This window comes from Callithrix jacchus, chromosome X, assembly GCF_049354715.1.
Source record: "Callithrix jacchus isolate 240 chromosome X, calJac240_pri, whole genome shotgun sequence".
Taxonomy (NCBI): Eukaryota; Metazoa; Chordata; class Mammalia; order Primates; family Cebidae; genus Callithrix; species Callithrix jacchus.
The window spans coordinates 12,789,957-12,809,820 of NC_133524.1; the positions used below are offsets into that span (position 1 = coordinate 12,789,957).

At 38.7% G+C, this 19,864-nt stretch overlaps 1 protein-coding gene across 18 annotated transcripts in view; it reads left to right on the forward strand.

Annotated features, from left to right (window-relative positions):
• The window catches only part of FRMPD4 (FERM and PDZ domain containing 4), a 908,838-nt gene that overhangs the window by 753,153 nt on the left and 135,821 nt on the right, over positions 1-19,864 (forward strand). For all 18 annotated transcript variants that reach the window (XM_078363746.1, XM_078363741.1, XM_078363745.1 and 15 more), the window contains one exon: positions 19,062-19,222. In XM_078363746.1, the coding sequence (XP_078219872.1) occupies positions 19,062-19,222 (161 nt within the window). The remainder of the gene's footprint in view (positions 1-19,061; positions 19,223-19,864) is intronic.

Genomic DNA, 19,864 nt, shown 5'->3' on the forward strand with positions numbered 1-19,864 from the left:
TGCACACAGCTATATGCCATACACTGTCAGAGACTGAAAATAAAAAGATGAATATTAAATACCTTCAAGGAGTTCGGATTCTAGTGGTATTCCATTCTAAAATTGCCGAGGCTGACTCTATTAGTGATTTACCAGGACAAATACTGAAGTAAAGCTTCAATTTAGGTGTATTTCATCCACTGGCCTTTCCTGCCCTAAATATTGGGAAAAAACCACCAACATGGAGCATTTGTGCTCTTGACATGACTCTGAGAATAGAGAAGTTTCCTCCTAAGGGCCAAATAAAGAAGGAAGTATAAGTATTAATCTTTAATATTTCCTTAGTGACACTTTGGAAAATCATGCTCTATCATTTTTTAAATGTGATGATTTCACATATACAGTTGACCCTTGAACAATGCAGGGGTTCGGAGGGCAGACCACCAAAACAGTCAAATATTTGTATATCCCTTTTGACTTCCTCAAAAACTTAGCTACTAATAGCCTACTGTTGACCAGAAGCCTTAGTAATAACAGAAATAGTCTACTAGCATAAATGTTGTATATTATATGTATTATATACTGTATTCTTACAATAAAATTAGCTAGAGAAAAAAAATGTTATTAAGAAAATTGTAAGGAAGAGAAAATATATTTACTATTAATTAAGTGGAAATGAGTCATCATAGAGTTCTTCATCCTCATTATCTTCACTCTGAGCAGGCCGAGGAGGAGGAAGAAGAGGAAGTGTAGGCTTCACTGTCTCAGGAGTGGCAGAGGTGGAAGAAAATCCATGTGTATGTGGACCTATGCAGTTCAAACTCATGTTGTTCAAGAGTCAACTGTACATCTAGGTCTGGGGCCAGCAAACTATGGCTCACAGACAAAATCTGGCCCTCTGCCTGTTTTTATAAGTAAAGTTTTATGGGAATATCAGCCATGTTTATTATTTATACATTATCCATGTCTGCTTTTGTACTACAGTGTCAGAGTTAAGTCATTGTGATCAAGACCATTGGAGCTGCAATGTCTATCTGGCCCTTCACAGAAGAAGTCTGTCAACCTTGTTCTAAATAACGTGCTTAAATTTGTATTTCTAGGCTTACCGACTTTAGACGTTATCTACTGATTACTTACTCTGCAAGATAAGGGCTAGCTCAGTTGCACCATACCTATCTCTTTCTCGCGCTTGTTCAGGCTCAGTACTTGATACCCCAAAGTATGGTGCCTTGGCATGCCGAGTACTTTGAACTAAAGACGACTGAAAGGACCTCAGAAGCAAGGTCTCTCTGACCTTCTCCTGCCCTTCTGTGTCCTGCCTCTCTTTCTGCCCTGAAGAGAGTAAGAGATATCAGATTTCCTCTTCTCCAGGACAGGTCATAGGAACCAGAACCCATCTCCCACGATGCAAGCCATAAAACCTGGAAAGGTCACTCTCTCCCTTTTCCCTTGAAGACCTTCATTCTGGAGGAGTCCTGCCCCATACCCTGAAGGAAGGAAAGCTATACAGAGAGGTCAAGAAGTATCTGAACACACAGTCCTTGCGGGGTTTTTCCCTTAGTCTATTACCGTTCGATCTTACCCTTTTGTCTAATCACATTGCTACATGACTATTCTTCATCGAAGCTAAGCATAAAAGTAGACAGTATTCCCTGGGTCTTTGGGTCTTCATTATTGAAGGTCCCCATGGAATATAAATATTTGATTAAATAAATTTTTGTTTTTCTCTTACTAACCTGTCTTTGGTTATAGGAGTGTCAGCCATGACCCTTATGATGGGTGAAGAAAGGTAGCATTACTTTTCTGCCCTACACACTTCTCTTTCTCCAGTGTAATTCTGTAACTGCCGGTTAGCTTTGTGATTTTAAATGATAGATTATACATTTATTGCTTTTTCTATCTACTGTAAATGGCATGTCCTGATACCAGTAATTCCACTAAATTGAAAATGTAATTTATGTACCATTCTTTCTTACTTCCCCTTATCCTTTCTTTTTCCACCTTTTGTCTTCAATAGCTTGTCTTTAATAATGCAATGGTTGAAAACATTCACAATTATTCCATAACCATTACAAAGTCTTATGTGCCTTATTGATAGGTTGATTCAAAGTTTTTATACTAACTGTAGGGTTTTTATTTTTAGTACTAAGGAAATATTATTCACTGTATAGCTAATTATTGCTGGTTATATTGCCACTATAATAAAGGGGTTTTTTTTGTTGTTGCTTTTCTAGAAGTCTCTGATAGTTTTTCATTTTCTCCCTTGCATGTCCTGTGTTAAAAATGCTTTGTCCTTCTCAAGAATAGAGTCAAATCTCTGGAACCACTTTCTTTCCCAGGCACCTCTCTCCTCAGCCCTTTCTCCCACTGTAACCTGGGTTGATGACTTCCTAGGCCTTGTTCAAGACTGGCATCCTTGACTTTGCTTCCTTCTCCTCCTGTGTTGGATCCATTGTTTCCTTGATCCCATGCGTTTCTATTTCTTGTTGTTAGAGCACATCTTCAGATCACTTGCTTCAAAAAGATGTGTGGGTAGTAAGCATTCTAAATTTTTGTGGATCTGGAAATGTCTTTATTCTGAACCCTCACTTAACCTAGAAATCCAGATTGAAAATTATTTTTCCACAGTAGCTTTAGGGCAAGCTACATTGCCTTTGGACCTCCAGGTCCCACAGTCTAATAACGATCTGTTCTCACTTATTTATCCTCAATGTATCTTTTCTCTCTACTGTTTTAAAGATAATTTATCTTTGGTGTATTCAACTTTTATTGTGATGCTTTGCACTAAAGGTGCAAAGACATTTTTATTGTTAAGCTAAAGGCTCTCAGGCTGATTTTTCAGATCATTCAGCTCAGGGATGTTTCAGATTCTTTTCTAAAAATAATTCCTTTCTCCTATTGTTCTCTGTTTTCTATTTTAGAAATTCCTATCAGTTGTATATAGGATCTTCTGAATTGATCATCTCTAATTTTTTTTCTCTCATATTTCTGACACTTAGTCTTTTTTACTCAAGTTTCTGGAAGATTTTTAAAAATTTTATCTTTCTGGCTTTTTATTGAATTGAATATGAAATTGTTTAATTTCTAAGAATATCCCCTTGGTCTCATGTTTCTTTTCTTTTTTTCCAATGAAGTACTGCAGTGCACAGTCTAAGGCACATGGCTCTATCCAGCTGTCTTCTATGATTTAGGCCTAGAAATGAGTTTGCTAAGACATGTAATATATGCATTTTAATTTTGAAAATTTATGATAGCCCTTCAGAAACAGGTTGCACAAACTTATGAAGGGAAATGACATATCAATATAAATTATACAGATTTTACATCAGTATTTTTTCTCATTAATGAGTAAAGTTCTTCATTAATGAGAATGAGTGTCTTTCAGAATTTTATTGGCTATTTGTATTTTCATCTATGTGCCTAGTCATATACTTCATTTTTTTTCTAAGTTGCCTTTTCTTTTTGAATTGCACAAGTTCCTTATTGTATATATTATATGTTTGTCTGTTTCATATGTTGTAAATATTCCCTTCCAATGTGTCATTTGCCTTGTAACTTTGCTTATGCTTTTGGTATTTTTAAATTCCTGTGTAGTTGAACCTGTTTGTCTTTTGTTTGTAGCTTCTGGGTTTCACATTATGCTTAGAAATGCCCTTCCTACTCCTAGACTCTAAAGGTATTCTTTACTAGTATTTTCTTCTAGTGCTTTCATAGATTAAATGTTTTATATCTAATCCATATGGGAAACTGTGTATGGGATGTGTGGAAATCTAGCTTATTGACTTTCCATATAGATACTGTATTTAGTTAACGCTATTTTAAACAGTAGTTTATTATTTCCCTGGGATTTGAATTGCCCTCATGCTTTGGTTTGTGACCATTTCTGTTCCATTGCACTATTTATCAGTTTCTTTTAGAGAATGTATTGTTCCATAATGTAAAGGTTCAGTGGGGAGTCCCTTCACTGATACTAACTGCCCAAAGTCCAGTTACTTTACTACTCTGTTCTTCAGTGCCCTCACTGTAAATGACTCTAAGATGAATACCCACCTCATATGTCAATTGTGAAAATGAATGTGGTAATACATATAATAATTGAGAATAGCTTTTGGCAAGCTCAGTAAATGTTAGCAGCAACTGCTGCTGTTAAGGTAGTGGTTCTTTTCTCCAGGGCCTAGCACAGTGCCTGATTAAACAAATCCAACTTAAAGGTTAGATAACATGAACGTCAGTTATTAAAGAGAATGGAAACCACTTGTGAGGAAGACAGAAGGGCATAAAAAGTTGTAATGTACTTTTTTCAAAGGTGAAGATGGATGGGGCAAAATCTCCCAGAGTTTTATCCTGGGTCATTGATTTGTTTCCCCATGGGTTGTGTGGCCCAGAAAATAATTCACACTAATAAAGGTTGAAAGAAGTTTTCAGCCTTTAAATTGAATTAAATGAATTTAATGTCATTAAAAATGCCCATGCTCCAAATTTGGTTAAACGTCAATTATCGCAATAAGAAATCTGCATCTAGTAAAATGGATACTGCTGACACATGTTAATTATTATGAAAAATAATTGAGCTCCTTAAAAGTTTTACTATGCTATTAAGCAGGTATGGCCTCTGAAAATTTGAGCTATTATGAGTTTATCCAAATGAATCTAACAATGTAAAACAAAGTAAAAATTTTCTTTGAGTTCTCATAGTAAGACAAAAGGCAAACACAAGTTATTATTGTGAAGGGTCCATAAAATAAACTTGGTTTGAACTCCAGATGTTCAGATAGAAATGTTCCAGAGTCTCAGCAACTCCAGTCTGTGTTGGAGTGCCCACAGCAAAATGCAATAAAACAATGAAGAGCAACAGTGCAATAGAAGTTAGGAGTTTTGAAATGCATGCCTCTAATCTATATGCATGCTAATTCTTGACAGTGGTCTTGATTTATGCCAATGTAGTGGCAAATGTTAATTCAAGTATTCAAATTGTTTATCATAAAGAATTGCTATTGCTGCCCATAAATGCTTCTCATCTGGGAACTCAGATTCTCAAGAAAGTCACCAGGGGATTAAAGATATAAGAGGCTTGTGAAAGTGACTGCAAATTACAGGCTATACGGGGGTCGGATACCTGATTCTTCTCTTGAGTTCTTTCCCTGGATGTCTCTCACTGAGCCAGTGCTTTTCTAAGTGTGATCCTGAATTCTGCAAGAGAATCATTTGGAATGCCTATTAAAACAGATTCCTAGGTAATGCTAGACTCACTGATGGGGAGAATTTCAGTATGATTTAGGTAAATTGGGACTGGGAAATGAAATATTTTTAAGCAAATAGCATGAAAATTGATATCAGGGAAAAAAGGAGAAAATTGTTGTGCTTTCTGTAATTATTTTCATATTTTTATTTTGAAATGAATACAGGTAATAGGAAATTCATAATCTTGGAAGATAGTGATCATTCTACTCTCAGTTACTATTCTTTTCTCCCTACTGAAATAGAAAGCCTTCCCTGGTTGAGTGTGTCTGAACAACTAAGTCCTCTGGTTTTCTCCCAGCCCATTCTCTCTTGAGGTTGACCTTGCTCATCAACACCTCTAGTTTCTAGCAGGCTTGTACACATTAACATCCAAGACAGGTTCTACTTCTAGCACTCTTGAAATTACAATACTACCCCCCAAGTGTCCAGGAAAGACCATTGACATGATCTGAAGATCCCTATCCCTGGATCCCACCCAGTAGCTCAGAAGTCAGGGTTGAGAATACAAACTTTCGCTTCCTGCTACATAGGTTTCTAATGGGGTTATGCCGTTTATTCTCCAGGAATAGATGTTGATAAGGGTATTCAAAGTGTCCTATAGCATCCCTACAAGTGAATTCACAGTAGCTTACACTCATGGATAGCATACTGTTTACACTGTTTGTTATAATACCAAACAGAACATATAACTCAGGGTATTTATGGTTGTCTCTATTGCTTGTCTTTTTCATTTATAATCATTGATAAGTCTCAATCTAAGCTTCAGTGTTCCTTCAGAGCAATGCCTATCTGGGGTTGATGGTAGAAGGGAAGGCTGAGAGCTACCAGCTCTCTTCACCATTTCTATCAACCCATGGGTGTGACTTATTATTGCCTCTGACACATTAGAGCATCATTAACATAAAAGTCATCTCTTAAACACATTAAACTGAACTCAATTAACAAAATTGATTACCAGCCTAACTGTAGGGATTTTGCAGCTTTAGGGAAACTGACAAATATCTTGCACTTTTAGATCCTACAGTTAGATTCACAAGGCACAGTCAATAAACATTTTGCCAGCTCTAAATTTATTGTCTTTAACAATGACAAAAATCTCTCTGACTGGATGAACCGACTGTTGATAAAGGGCTAATTGTGGAAATGGCTTTTAGTAGTGGTATTGACAAATAGAATTGAGTCCTTGAAGGATAAATTTGGCCATGAGTTAATGGAACCTATCTTTGACGTTAATTTGTACAAGCCCTAATAGATCTTTGATTTATAGCATCTCATTTTCTGAAGTAGAAATCATGACTAGAAAAATGTATCAGTCTAGATATATAAACCTCATGGTCCTTTGAACTATAACCCTCAAAATGAATAATATTCTGATTCATAAATAACACGAATAACATATGTGCATTCAGTTCAGCATTTAAGAACTCTATTAACCTTAGTTTCTAAGATACTCCACTTTTTCCCTTGATATCTCTGTTTTAGAAATTCTCTTCTAAAACCTGAAGCCATTTGCCAAAGTCCTATCTAGCTCTCAAATTTGGTGTTGTTTTCTCTCATATATTTTACTGTAGGTCTGTTGTGTTTGCTATGTGGTAATGTTGACCAAAGATAAGAGTTTACTGTGAAAACTTTGAAAGAGAGGCAAACAATATCTCAGTTGAGATAAAAAGAGATCTCTTTTCATTTAAATTAGGCAATATCCTCATTGTATTTCAAGGTCTGTGTGTGGAAAATGTGTGTTATCCAGAAAGGAATGCTTATTTAATAGGTATGTGTTTTGGGGGTTTTGTTTTTAATTTTTTGAGAATGTTGGTGTATACATAAGTATAGTTGACATATTATAAATAAATCTTAGTTGAATAACTGATCTCAGTCCTGTTTTTAATGCAAAAGTATTTCTTGTTCTTGGAGAAGAATCAGAAAAGAAGCTGGAATGACATTTTTCACTGGAGGCCAGGAAGAGGAATTCCCTATCAGTGTCATCCAAGGGGCAGGGTTTGTTTCATGGCACCTACTAGACTGCTCCATGCAAGAATGAGGTATGGTATGTGAGTGACTCAGAGTCCTGGTAGGAAACAGGTGGATGTGGGTAAAGATAAGGAAACCAGTAAGTCACACTGGGGGACCAGAGACTAGCAGCAGCTGGGAGTTAGCACCTCGAGGTCTCAAAAGGAAGGAGCAAGAATAAATAATCCATCTCTCTCTCTCTCTTCCCATCCTCATTCTCTCCTGCCAGCACCTCCCATTGTTTTACCCAAGCAGGAAGCCAGCATGCAAGGAGCCCATGTGATGTAATCATAAGGCTGAAGCTCTCAGGGCACCGATGCTGTTGGTGGGGTTGAGGGCAGGAAGGTGAAATTCAGTTTACATGCGCAAGGCTCAGAACAAAAGAAACAAGCAAAACCCAAAACAGAAAAGCTGTGTAAAGTTGGACAGTCTAAGGAAACTGAATTCTTTAGGTAAGGGCTAGAAATAACAATTTCAGTGCAGAAAAGATCAAGAGATCACAAGTTCTTAATTAAAGCAACTGTTGGCTCAAACCTTTGATTCTGTGATTGCCTTAGCAGCCCCTTTTAATTTCCATCAGAAGTTTTGAGTCATCAAAGTGAGCCTTTATCATGTAATCACTTTTAAAATATTCTTTATGTAAAGATTGTAGATTTATGAAATTTACGAAGTGTGGCCAATCAGCTCTCTAAAAAATATGTCTTTTATCAAAATTAATTCATGTTTGACTCATGTCTTAGATCAGGATTTCTGTAACACATATTCTTGTAATTTGTATTTACCAAAACCATGGGGTTCTTTTCACTTTCCAAGTATAAAATTAGAATTTCAATTTTCAAAGAACACATGTGGACTGGGAGGACATACAACAGCCCCTTAGGATGGGGAGGGAACCTGCTGTGTCTTCAACCCTCCTCCTCAACTACTGCACTAAAATATGGATAGAATCCAATTTGATAAAGACAAACTCTCAGACCTAGAGTGATGATTTTCACAAGATTAATAAAGGTTTTGCTCATTGTTATCAAGTCTTTTGTTTAAAAATGTATTTTCCTGCAGGTAAAAAAAACCATATGAGTAATCAGTTAAGAAGAAAAGGTCTGCCCAGCCATGCAATAATTATGTTCTCCGTAAGCAATGGATGTTGACACCTTAGAAAGGTTTGGGATGGTTACATTTCCAATCCCCAAAGGGTTCAATTTATTGGAGCCCAAAGCAAGAGCACTTGTAAGAACTATCTGTCTCTTTATCACTCAAACCTGAGGCTACTCTGTTTCATCCCACTTGCTGTGGTAGGATTAAACCAGCAGGATGGAAATACACCACTCCCCATCAGCTCTCTAACTTCATTTGTAGGCTTCTAAAAATGTCACTGAACATTTCTGAATGTGAGATTGGGACTTTTTAAGAGCTGTGATGAGCTCTGTGATATCAATGACTCTGTCCATCATGTTCGAATATGGAAAACCCCTTTTGGGCTCACACCAGAAGTTAGGAACCCTCTGGATCATACAGAACAGAAATCCTTACATTTTTTTGCTTTTGTTGTCCTATCACTAAAAAAAGTTTTGAACATGTACTGCCCCAAATGTGTATTAATTTATTCATAATTTATATATATGCACTACTGCAAATAATATGGAGAATATAAAGTATATGTTAAGAAGATGTTCAAATGAGGTGTTGAGGTGAAGTTAAAATATACATTTTAACCACTCTTAAATATTTTGCTATTAAAAAATCAATATTTTAAATGATAAAGTGATCAAGGATGCTGATTGATTTTTGAACATCTTGGTTTAACATTTCATTGAGTCAAAATGTGAAGGTCTGGTGATAAGTTCAGCTTATTTCTTTATTTGGTTTTAATCATTGCCATTGGAAGAAAAATAGAACTGTAGAAACATATGTGAAGAGGCAAATGGACAAAGTATGGCACCAACCTCCTTACTAGATCAGGAAATACTATTTTTCAGTCTCATCTATGCAAGGGATTTTGTTGACATTCGTCTGGAAAGTTTCCATCTTCTCCTTTTAGTCTGTCAGCTGTTCTTACAAACCAAATGGAAGATGTTGCCTTTTTATTATATTTAACAAGTGAGTGAACAATCCACTGAAATGCTTCATTTGGAAGAATTTTAAGCAGGTTAGACAAACCCATTTTCAAGTTTTCAAAGACTGCAGTTTTTATCTATGTCTATTTGCATAATGTTCAATAAAACAACCACATAACTGTTGTTATGTGTAAACCTCTGTTTCCCTACATTCCGACCACAATCCAAGTTTATTTTGACAGACTAAGTTACTTTCGCACTCTTTGCTGTATCTCCTTTATCCTGAAAAGGCAACTCTTTGGGTTCATTGTCACCAGCTAGCCAACAGCCCCTTTGTCAGACAAAAGATTTTCATAGTGGCTCTACTTTATTTTAAGCATTTTGTTTCAAAAACAACGACACTGTTGATATGCTGAAGTATTTCAATTACCCTGGAAGCCTCATATTGTTCTAGTCAAAGCGTCTCCTCCATTGTTGTATTTTTTGCTATATTTGGTGCAAATATAGCAAACAATAAGAATTGTCATTTTATAATAAGTTCTGCTATCTTGTAGGGCTAGACAACCATAGCGTTTTTCTTGTTGAGAGTGTTCTTTTATGGTGTTACGTAAAATTTAGAATTCTCATTGTTGAATTTTTTCAAAAAGGACTGTTGAAAAGGCTTTATTGGATGGCATTAAATTTGTAAATTAATTTGGAGAAAACTAAAATTATAATATTTAGTCTACCCATTAAAAAGAAGCCTCATTTATTTTGAAACCTCCTAAAATTCTCCAACAAGATTCTTCTAAACATGATGTGATTTAAAATTTAATTGTTCTGGATTCTCTTGGCTTTTCAAGTACTATGTAAGTTTCCAAGCTTGACTAAGCAGTTCTAAATCTTTAAATGCTCCTGACAGTGTTGTGGGAATTGACTGACAGTGGCCTGTGGAATTGATTAGTGAAGGTTAAATTCTTCTGAACCCACAGAATGCATATTCATGAAGGCGAAAAGCGCTCAATTCACTATGTTATGTGACCTGAAAACACATGATGTGCAGTTACGTGTATTCATATAAAATTTAACTCATTTCTAGTGAAGAGATTTGGTTTGGCTCTTTTGATCCCAAAGGACAGAGGCTTGCTCAAAAATGGGAGTTGAGTGCAAAAATGTGTATATTATAAGAGAGATGAAATCCCATGGACATATGAGAATGAAAATGTGGAGTGGCTGAGCTAACCTTGGGGAAAGCCGCAGCAGGAGGCAGGAGATGCAGGGAAGGTTTACAGTCCTGACATTACTCCACAGAGTGGTCTCTCTCCAAGTTTAGTAACTTCTCTTCCAGCTCCCCTCCTCGTTCCGACAAAGATTGTTTCTGTTTTCTCAGGTAACACATATAAATCTTATTCCTAAACTCATGTGTATCATCATATTACGTTCCTGCTGGTTGGCAATTCAAATGTAATCGGATTGAATATTCACAAGTTCTGGGGATCTTACACAGAGAAGAAATTTGAGCAGGGCTTTATGGTTTCAACCCACATTACCTGCTCCTAAGATATCCTGGTCAAAGTCTGTGTGATCTCCTGAAGTTCATTGACTGCCATTTCTGAGGCTCAGTCTATGAATCTTGGTGCCTTGCCAGGCATGCCACCAAGCTGTTTCTCCTAAAGTTGCTGCCACCTCACAGGGGTATTCTACCCTCACTTCGTCAGCCAAGCTGCTCAGACTTTCAGGAAACAAAAGTAGGAAAGAGTTATAAGCAGTCAACTTTTGCTTTGAACCCTGGTAAATACATCACTGCTAAGGCAAGAGTCTGCAAAAGACCTGTCTACCTTATTAGGCCTGGGAGTGGAAAAAACCCAGTGAGAACAATGCCAAAAAAAAATTTTTTTTCAATATATTTCTTTGCCACACACGTTATCATCGTTTTGACTTAATGAAAACCTATCCTGGGGTCTAATCTGCCCCATGACCTCTCTCAGTTGTAACCTGTCAACTTTAACCATCCATACTTTGCTTTCTTTTTTTCTTCCTACTTAAATTCTTGTTCTGAGGAACTCACTTTTGGTCAAAGCCTTCTATGTTAGGCCCCCCTCCCAGACCACAGTAAGGCTTGTGAATTTTGTGCCCAAGCCCAAATCTAGTCAGGGATGTGGGAAGATGGTGGAGAGTAGACCATGGGTTTCCTGTGTCTGCCATGTCACTGAGGATAATAAGAGAAGTTTTCTTTGGAAGTGTCTGTGGTGTTTGTCCAATGTGACATACTTAGTCATGAATGACACAGGGAATGAGGGTAGACAAAATCCTTTTGACATGTGGAACTTCAGGGTATTTATTAAGAAATACTATTTTAAGCACTATTTACAGACTAGATACATGAGCTTTGGGTATATAACAAACATCTCCCAAATTCAGTGTCGTAAAACCATCATCATGTCTTAGCCCTTATTTAGCTAGCTGATCTAGGCTGGAGTCCCAGGCAGCTCTGCTACACTTACCTTCTCAATGAGGTGCAGGCTCTGGACAGATCCACGTGTGTTCATTCTAGAGACCAGGCTGAAAAGGCAGCACCTACCTTGAGAAGGCCTTCTTGTGACGACGGTGGGCATTAAGAACAGATACCCAAACGCTTTCATATATTTTACTTGTCACGTCTGGGCTCCATCATGGAGCATGCTTAGGGCAATAAGATGTTAGCAGAGTCAAGGGGTGGAGAAACATGCACTGTGTATAGTGGGGAAGTGTGGAAAGGAACGTGGCATCTGGTGACAAATCTTGACCTAGGGAGCAAATCAAGACTAAGTCACTCTACCACACAGACCACACAGACCAGTGCTGCCAAGATAAGAGCATATATTGATCATTGGTCCTCTCCTGTAATCATAGCTGGTCACTGCTGAAAGCTAACACCAGCAATGCCCTCAAGCATAACTCGGGCACAAAAATGTTTACACCCCATAAGTAGTCATACCCATTTGTGATCCAGTCTTAACTACCCAGGTAGCTGACGTGCCATCATCTTCCCAGGTTCTTTAACCTCCACACCAAAGGTAATGGCTTCTAAGCTTGGATTTTCCTTCCAGAATCCTTCCACTCAGCACATATTTTGAAAGGGACTTTGCTGGCTTTAATGAGAGCATCAGAAACTGGAATGACTTTAGGTTTTCACACAGGGTGCTTTCTACTAGTCAAAGCAATTCTTTGTGATGCATAGGGTGTATCAGCGTTTTATTTCTGCTGAGAAAGAAGGGCTCCAGGAGTTCAAGGAAAGCCCCTTCCTTTTGTTATGGTGAGTTAGGCAGCAGGATTTCTGTCATTCCTTTTGAAATGAAATCTGTCAGAAACAGGAAGATTGCTCACTTTATCTTGATGGACGCATTTTCCATTTCAATTAATATACTCTGTATTTTCGGGTCATAGACTCCTGACCTATCTATGTGTTTTTTAGGGAAGGTTGTGGACAGAGGATGGAGGTTTGAATAGCTTATCGGTTGTATACTTCTAGTCTGAGCATCAGAATTCACTGATGCATGTTCAGCAGGTTAAAAAAAAAATGTTGCTTTTTCAGCTCATTAAAAAAGGACTCAAGCATCTTTATTTAAAAAAATCTTGCAAGTACAGAGCCAAAAACTGCTTGCCTTGATACAGAGGGACAAATGATGTTTCATGGAGAACATGCTAGTAGGGATGCATTCTTACTAGAAGAGAGATGGGGGTTCATTATTTTTAGATAGTTTATTCCAAAAATATAACCTGTTGAGAAAGAAGATGAGAATGCCATTGGAAGCTTATCCTCAACATGCAAGCCAAAGAAAAGTAATTTAAAAATCATTAGCAAAGGTGACAACGCTAGACCAAGCAGTGACCACAAAGTACACATTTGGTTGTATTTCAGGTCTTATTTGGGTAGGGGAAAGAAATGAAGAAATACAGGCCAATGTAAGATTCTGTTGACACAGAGAACGGCAGCCTCTGAGGTTGAAAGGGCCGATGCATGTATCACCCCTAATTACAGAACATCATCAGTGATTCTTATTTCCCTCAAGACTCAGGCTTGCTCGTGGCACTGTGTTCAATGGTCACTTGATGGTCTAGAAACACGGTTAAGAAAAACGTATTACAGTAGGAATGTACAGACAAAAATAACATTCAATGAACATTTATTGCAACACATTGCTTCTCTTAAGTTATGTTACTACTATCATTTATTGGGCTAATTCAAGACAGCTATATTTTGAAAGGGTTTTGATGATGTTGCAGCATTTTGTAGGATATCATTAAAAGGTCTTAAAGGTAAAGGATTCTTTTCTACTTGCCTCCAAAGTGAGGTAAATATTATTTTGAGAGATTCCAAGGAAATGATTGATTAAAGAAATTTTGTGATGTTTAAAAAATACAATAATGTGATTTAAAAGCAAAAAAAAAAAAAGAAAAAGAAAAAGAAAAACGTATTAACAGTGACTCCATCACCAGAGCACCCGGATTTTCTTCTACCTTCTCTTACTCTTTTGTGTTCTGGTACAGTGTTGCCCTGTGTATATCAATCTATATTTGTATTTATTGTGTCATTGCATTTGATAGGATTTTTCAAATTGAAAGCCTCAGAGCTTACGTAGGATTTGTGAGGCATTTTAGTAAGAAAGTTGGGCTGCAGTATTTTAAATGTTGTTGAGTTTATTTTCATATTTTAAGACTGAATGAGTTCATAATGTCTGAAACAGACTCCTTTCTACTTATTGATCTCCAGAGATGAAAATAACAATCAATACTTTGTTTTTAACTTGTATTTTAAGTTCAAGGGTACATGTGCAGGTTTGTTACATAGGAAAACTTATGTCATGAGGGTTTGTTGCACAGATTATTTCATCACCCAGGTATTAAGCCTAGTACCCATTAGTTGCTTTTCCTGATCCTCTCCCTTCTCCCACCCACCACCCTCAAGTAGGCCCCAGTGTGTGTTGTTCCCTCTATGTGTCCATGTGTTCTTACCATCTAGCTCCTACTTACAAGTGTGAACATTCCAGCCAATGCTTTCTGATGTGCTTACTATGTGCTTACATTTTGCTGAGTGCCTTATGTTTATTCATTCAGTGTTCACAACCATCTTATGAACTTGTTATGATCATTTTTACCATTTTACAGATGAGAAAACTAAAATATAGAATGATGGAGTAATTTGTTCAGGTCACATCACTAGGAAGTTGAGTCAGGACTTGAATGCAGGCAGTCTTGCTCCAGAGTCTCTCACCAATCGATCATATCAGTTCTCATACTCATGCTGTAATTGGGCCTTTATTTGTTTCTTGTACAAACTAGAAAGTGTCACCTACTTGAAGAGAAAAATATCTCCCATAATGTGGATACATCAGGACATGAGATTTGCATTAGGCAACATGCTCATAGGTTCATCCTCACTGAGAACGTCTAGTGTGTGCCAGAATATGGTTCCAGAGTAGGAATCCCACCGCTGGTCTGTCAGGGTGACTTCCAAAGATACTAAAAGCCCAACAATTTCTGCAGCTACTGCCACTCTCACCCTGGTCCAAGCCACCACCCTCAGGGATTGATGTCATGGCCCCCGAAATGCTTCTACCAGTACCCTGTCCTGTCATCAGCAGGGCAGCTGGATCACATGGCTGCTTGTTCCACTCAGAACAAAAGACTCTATCCAAGAGGCTGTGTGATCTGCGCCCTTCCTACACATCACTTCTTTACCCCTCACCACCCTGCCTCCAATCCCACATCCTTACCTGCGCCACAAGCCTTCAGATTGTTCCTGGGCAGGCTCACATCAGGCAAGTTATGCCTCGGGACCTTTGTGCTTCCTGGTCCCTCTGTTGGAAGTACTCCCCCAGAAATGTTTCCTGACCCATGCTGATCACTGCGGCACCGTCACCCACCCACTGCACCCACTCAGCTCTCTATCCTTCCTCCTGGCATTATTTTTCTCCTTAGTGATCATAACACTATTATGATAGGAGCACTATAATAGTGCTCCTCCATCTATTTTATGAATGTATTAGTTTCTTCTTTGTCTCTGAACACTAGCGTGAACACTTTCTTTTTTGTCTACTTTCTTTCCTCGTGTAATCCCAGAACTGAGAATCCAGTGGGCATTTTACAAATTCACTAAATGAACAAATGAGTGCATTGTGGAGTTGTTTTGTGGAATTAAATGAACTAGCATATGGAAAGCATTTAGAACAAACAATGCTTAGCATGAAATTAATGTTTAATAAATGTCAGGTATCAATAAAAGAATAACAGAATAGTTATTGAATGAATGATGCATTCAATACTATTACTTGTTCCTGTGGTGGGAGGAGGGTAATCAAGCTACAGATGTTTTAAATATTTCGATGTACATTTACAGTGTGTGCTAGAGGAGATAATCAGGGACATCATTTGTGTTCTCTTTTCCTATTGTCTGGAGGGCATACTATACTACCCTTCTCTAGGCAAGTGGGTGGTTCTCAAACTTTGCTGGACTTGGGAATCACCTGGAGATTTTTAAAAAGCTGATCCTGTTTCCCCTCCCAGATATTCCGATATGGTCAGTCTGGAGTGTAACCCAGGCATTAGAAGTTTTGAAATGCTCCCTGAGTCATTCTAATGTGCCGCAAAGTTTGGGAATCACTGCCTTAAGTTTTTCACAGAGCTAGCAACAGCAGAAGGAAAAGCCTTCCTCAGACCCTCTCTATGCTTGGAATCGAGAGTTGTGCCAATATCGGTTCTAAAACACATGCAGCCATTAGCAAGTTACCTAGCTTTAGCAAACTTTACCTTTCTTAATTTTATATCTGCTGTGGAAAATGGCAAACACCCAGAATCCAGGGCCAGGCTCCACAATTTTAAATTTTCCTCTTCCCTCCCTTTCTTCCTTTCTTCTTTCCTTCCCTTCTGTCATCTGGAGATAAAAGGACAGAATTGTTTTCAGATGTGGCTCAAAAATGGCATGCTCTGAGATGGTGCTTTCTTACAGAGGAGACCAGAGAACTAATGTGTCCACCATGCCTAGGTGACACCATTCTCCCCCAGGCATGCCCAGCTGTACCTATTTCAGGTCCAGGAGGGATCAATGTCTGAAGGTCAACTTCCCACCCACTGGGGCCCACTGTGGGAGTATCAGAGGTCTTCCTGGTGTCCTGGGTTCCATCCCCGGCCTCCCCACTTCTTCCCTGTGTCTTAGTGCCTCCCAGCCCGGGGTCTTGTCTAAGGCTCTTACCCTGGTCACTGGGGCTCACTCTGCATTGGTTTTGCTGGCCTACTCAGGGTCTGCAATTCTGTCCTCTGACACCCAGGCCTCTCCATCTGATCTCCTGCCCACCTGAGTTCTGCACACCTCTCTTCATCCATCCCAAGAATATACCAAATCATGGTAGCCATGTCTAATCTCTGGGTCCAGATAAACACCTGAACCCACCCTATAATGCCACCAATCTCAGCCTGGACTTTTCTATTAATAGAATGATGGTGGGACATTGGGGATATCACACTAGTGCAGCCAACATCATGGGTATGTGACCCATGCAGTGACATAGGACCCTGGGCTGGGTTTAATGTTCTGCTGTCTTGAAGTTAGACAAGTTTGAATGAAAGGCTCCAGATTTTCATTTTGCACTGTTCCTGCAAATTATCTAGTGTGCGCCACACTTCAAATCAGAAGACCTGGTATGGATTGCACCTGGCTTATACCTGAGAAGAGTGTGACCTCAGCTAAGTTATTTTTTCTCTCTTGGCATTTGCAAAGAAGGAATGTGAGTGGGGCAAAACTGCCTCCATCATAGGGGAATTTTAAGAATGAAATAAGGTAACAGATGAGTGTTAGCACATGGTGCACAACATGTTAGTTCTCAACGAACACTTCTCTTTTTCCTATCGTTCCACCTCCCAAGCAGCTAAGTTGAAAAGGCACTTTCTTTCCGTTTAAAATGCATTTGTATGTTTATTTTCCTAGATAGTGCTATATACCTGAAGGGCAGATCTTAGAAGGTTTTCATTGACCTTACCTAATTCTTATTAATTACACAGAAAGACAACAGGATTCCTTCTTTGCTATCTTTCTTTATTACATTGAACAATATGTTGTCCAGATGGCATGTAGAGTAGCATCTTCCAAGTCATTTTTAAATGGTCTTCTTTTACTTACTGAAGAAGATTGCGTATAGAGAAAATTGAATCAAACCCATGTCATTGAAATAATCTTAGCTTACATTACATTAAGGAGATTTCTATTGTTCAGACTAATAACTCTTCTACAGAAGAAGGCTGCCTTGGACAATGTGCATGAGTGAAGATTAAGAGTCATGGGAGTGGATCTTTGACCCAGCCCTCTGGCATACCAGCCATGGGCCCTTAGTGACAGGAAAACAGTATTTTCATCTCAGTTTTGTTATTGGTAAAATGCACAAAATGATACTAGTTCTGCCCTCTCATTCTCAATTTGTGGATCAAATTAGATATCTGTGGAAGCATTCTGAAAATTTTTGAATGCTATACAATTTTTACATTGGGATTATTGATATGACTTCTGAAGTTTAGGTGTTAATGAAAAGATTCATTTGCATCACTTGAAAATCTTTCCATAAAACCAATGCCAAGAGCTAAGTTCTCAACCTCTTTGGAAAGGGAGATGTATTTGGCAACAGGATAACGTGTCACCACCAAAATAATCCCCAATTTTACTGGGGCCAGAAGCCATAGGTATTACCTTCTAAATGTCTGAGGCTGTTTCTCAACATATCAGTTATAACTTGACAGCTTTTCACAAATCTCTTTTTCTCTACTTATTAATTTAAGTATTAATTGAGAATCTACTGTGTGCCAGATATTGTTCCAGGCACCTGAAATAAATCAGTGAATAAAACCAAGTTCCTTGCCCTCATACAATATATATTGCAGTGTAGAAAGCAAAGCAGTAAAAATAACCATAAGATTAAGTGTACAGTTTACCCTTGAACAAGATTAAGTATACAGTTGATGTGGGGCTTAGGGGTGCCAACCCCACATGCAGTCAGAAATCCACACATAACTTTGGATGACCAGAAGTCTTACTAATAACTTAACAGTTGATTAACACATATTTTGTATATTATATGCATTATACTCATATGCTGTATTCCTACAATAAAGTTAGAGAAAAGAAAATGTTATTAAGAAACTCATAAGGAAGAGAAAATATATTTATTAATCATTAAGTAGAAGTAGATCATCATAAAGGTCTCTATCCTCATCATCTTCACATTGAATATGTTAAGGAGGAGGAGGTGGAAGAGGGGATGGTCCTGGTCCTGCTGTCTTAGGGGTGGCAGAGGAGGAAGAAAATCCATGTGTAAGTGGACCTGTGCAGCTCAAACCTGTGTTGTTCAAGAGCCAACTGTATTCTACAGCACATTAGCACAGGATTAGTGCTATGGGGAAAAAATAAGTAGAAGAGTGTAAAGGGGATTGGGCATCCCCTTTGTTGGGGGGCGGGGTTGCATTTCCAAAATGTATGGCCAGGATAGTCCTCTTCAAGAAGATCATATGTGAGCAAGAGCTTGAGAGAGGTGAGGCGGGGGCATACGCATATCTGCAGGATAGGCATTCTAGGTTGGAGGAACAGCCAATGCAAAAGCCCAACGCGAAAGTGGCCCAGCAAGTAGGCTGTGAAAGAAGCATGACTATGGGTCTCCCCAGATCTTTCTCACTCTCTACCAAAAGATAGGTTTTGAAATTAAAGAGAATATGATTGCCAGGCCAATGCCTAAGACATACATTGATGCCTTGTTTCTCTTGTATGTGCTTTCTCCACAGTCACATGACACAGGCAATCCCTTTTGACGACCCTCGGTTAGAGAGCTGCCAAATCATCCCTCCAGCTCCTCGGAAGGTGGAGATGAGAAGGGACCCCGTGCTGGGGTTTGGTTTTGTGGCAGGGAGTGAAAAGCCAGTGGTCGTTCGCTCAGTAACACCAGGTAAGTACCCAATCCCGGTCTTGGTTTCCTGGGACTGTCTGCCACACCCTGCCAGAATGACTACTATTCAGTCTCAAAAGTGTCCAGGCTGTGAAAGCTGGCTATGTTTTTCCAAAACCTGGTTAGAGTCGCTTTGCCAGAGGGACAGAAATGCCTCCTCAAACTAGGTTTTAAACTGCCAAATCCATCATTATCACCTGACTTGGGAAAATACTGAGCTATCATCTATAATCTTGGAAATGACCCACTTCTTAACTTATGAATGCAGACAATAAGAGGCAGGCACTGTACTGTATTACAGTAAGTCCATGATGAACTCCTTAGTTAAAAAAAAAACAGGAAGTGGTTACAGTAGGATTGAGTCATTGGGGTAGTTGGATTATTTTACAAGTATGCATTCCCCTCCCTTCTCATTAGAGGCAGAATAAAGGGAAATCCATACTCCATTGCTGTTGGGCTGGACCAGGTGACTGACATTGGCCAATGGCATATTAGCAAAGTTGACATAAGCAAAGGCTTGAGACATGCTTGTGCTGTTGATCTTGTCTCCTGAGCTTCTGCCATGGCTATAAGAAGGGAGTGGGCACGGTGGCTTATGTCTGTAATCCCATTACTTTGGGAAACCAAGGCTGGTGGATCACT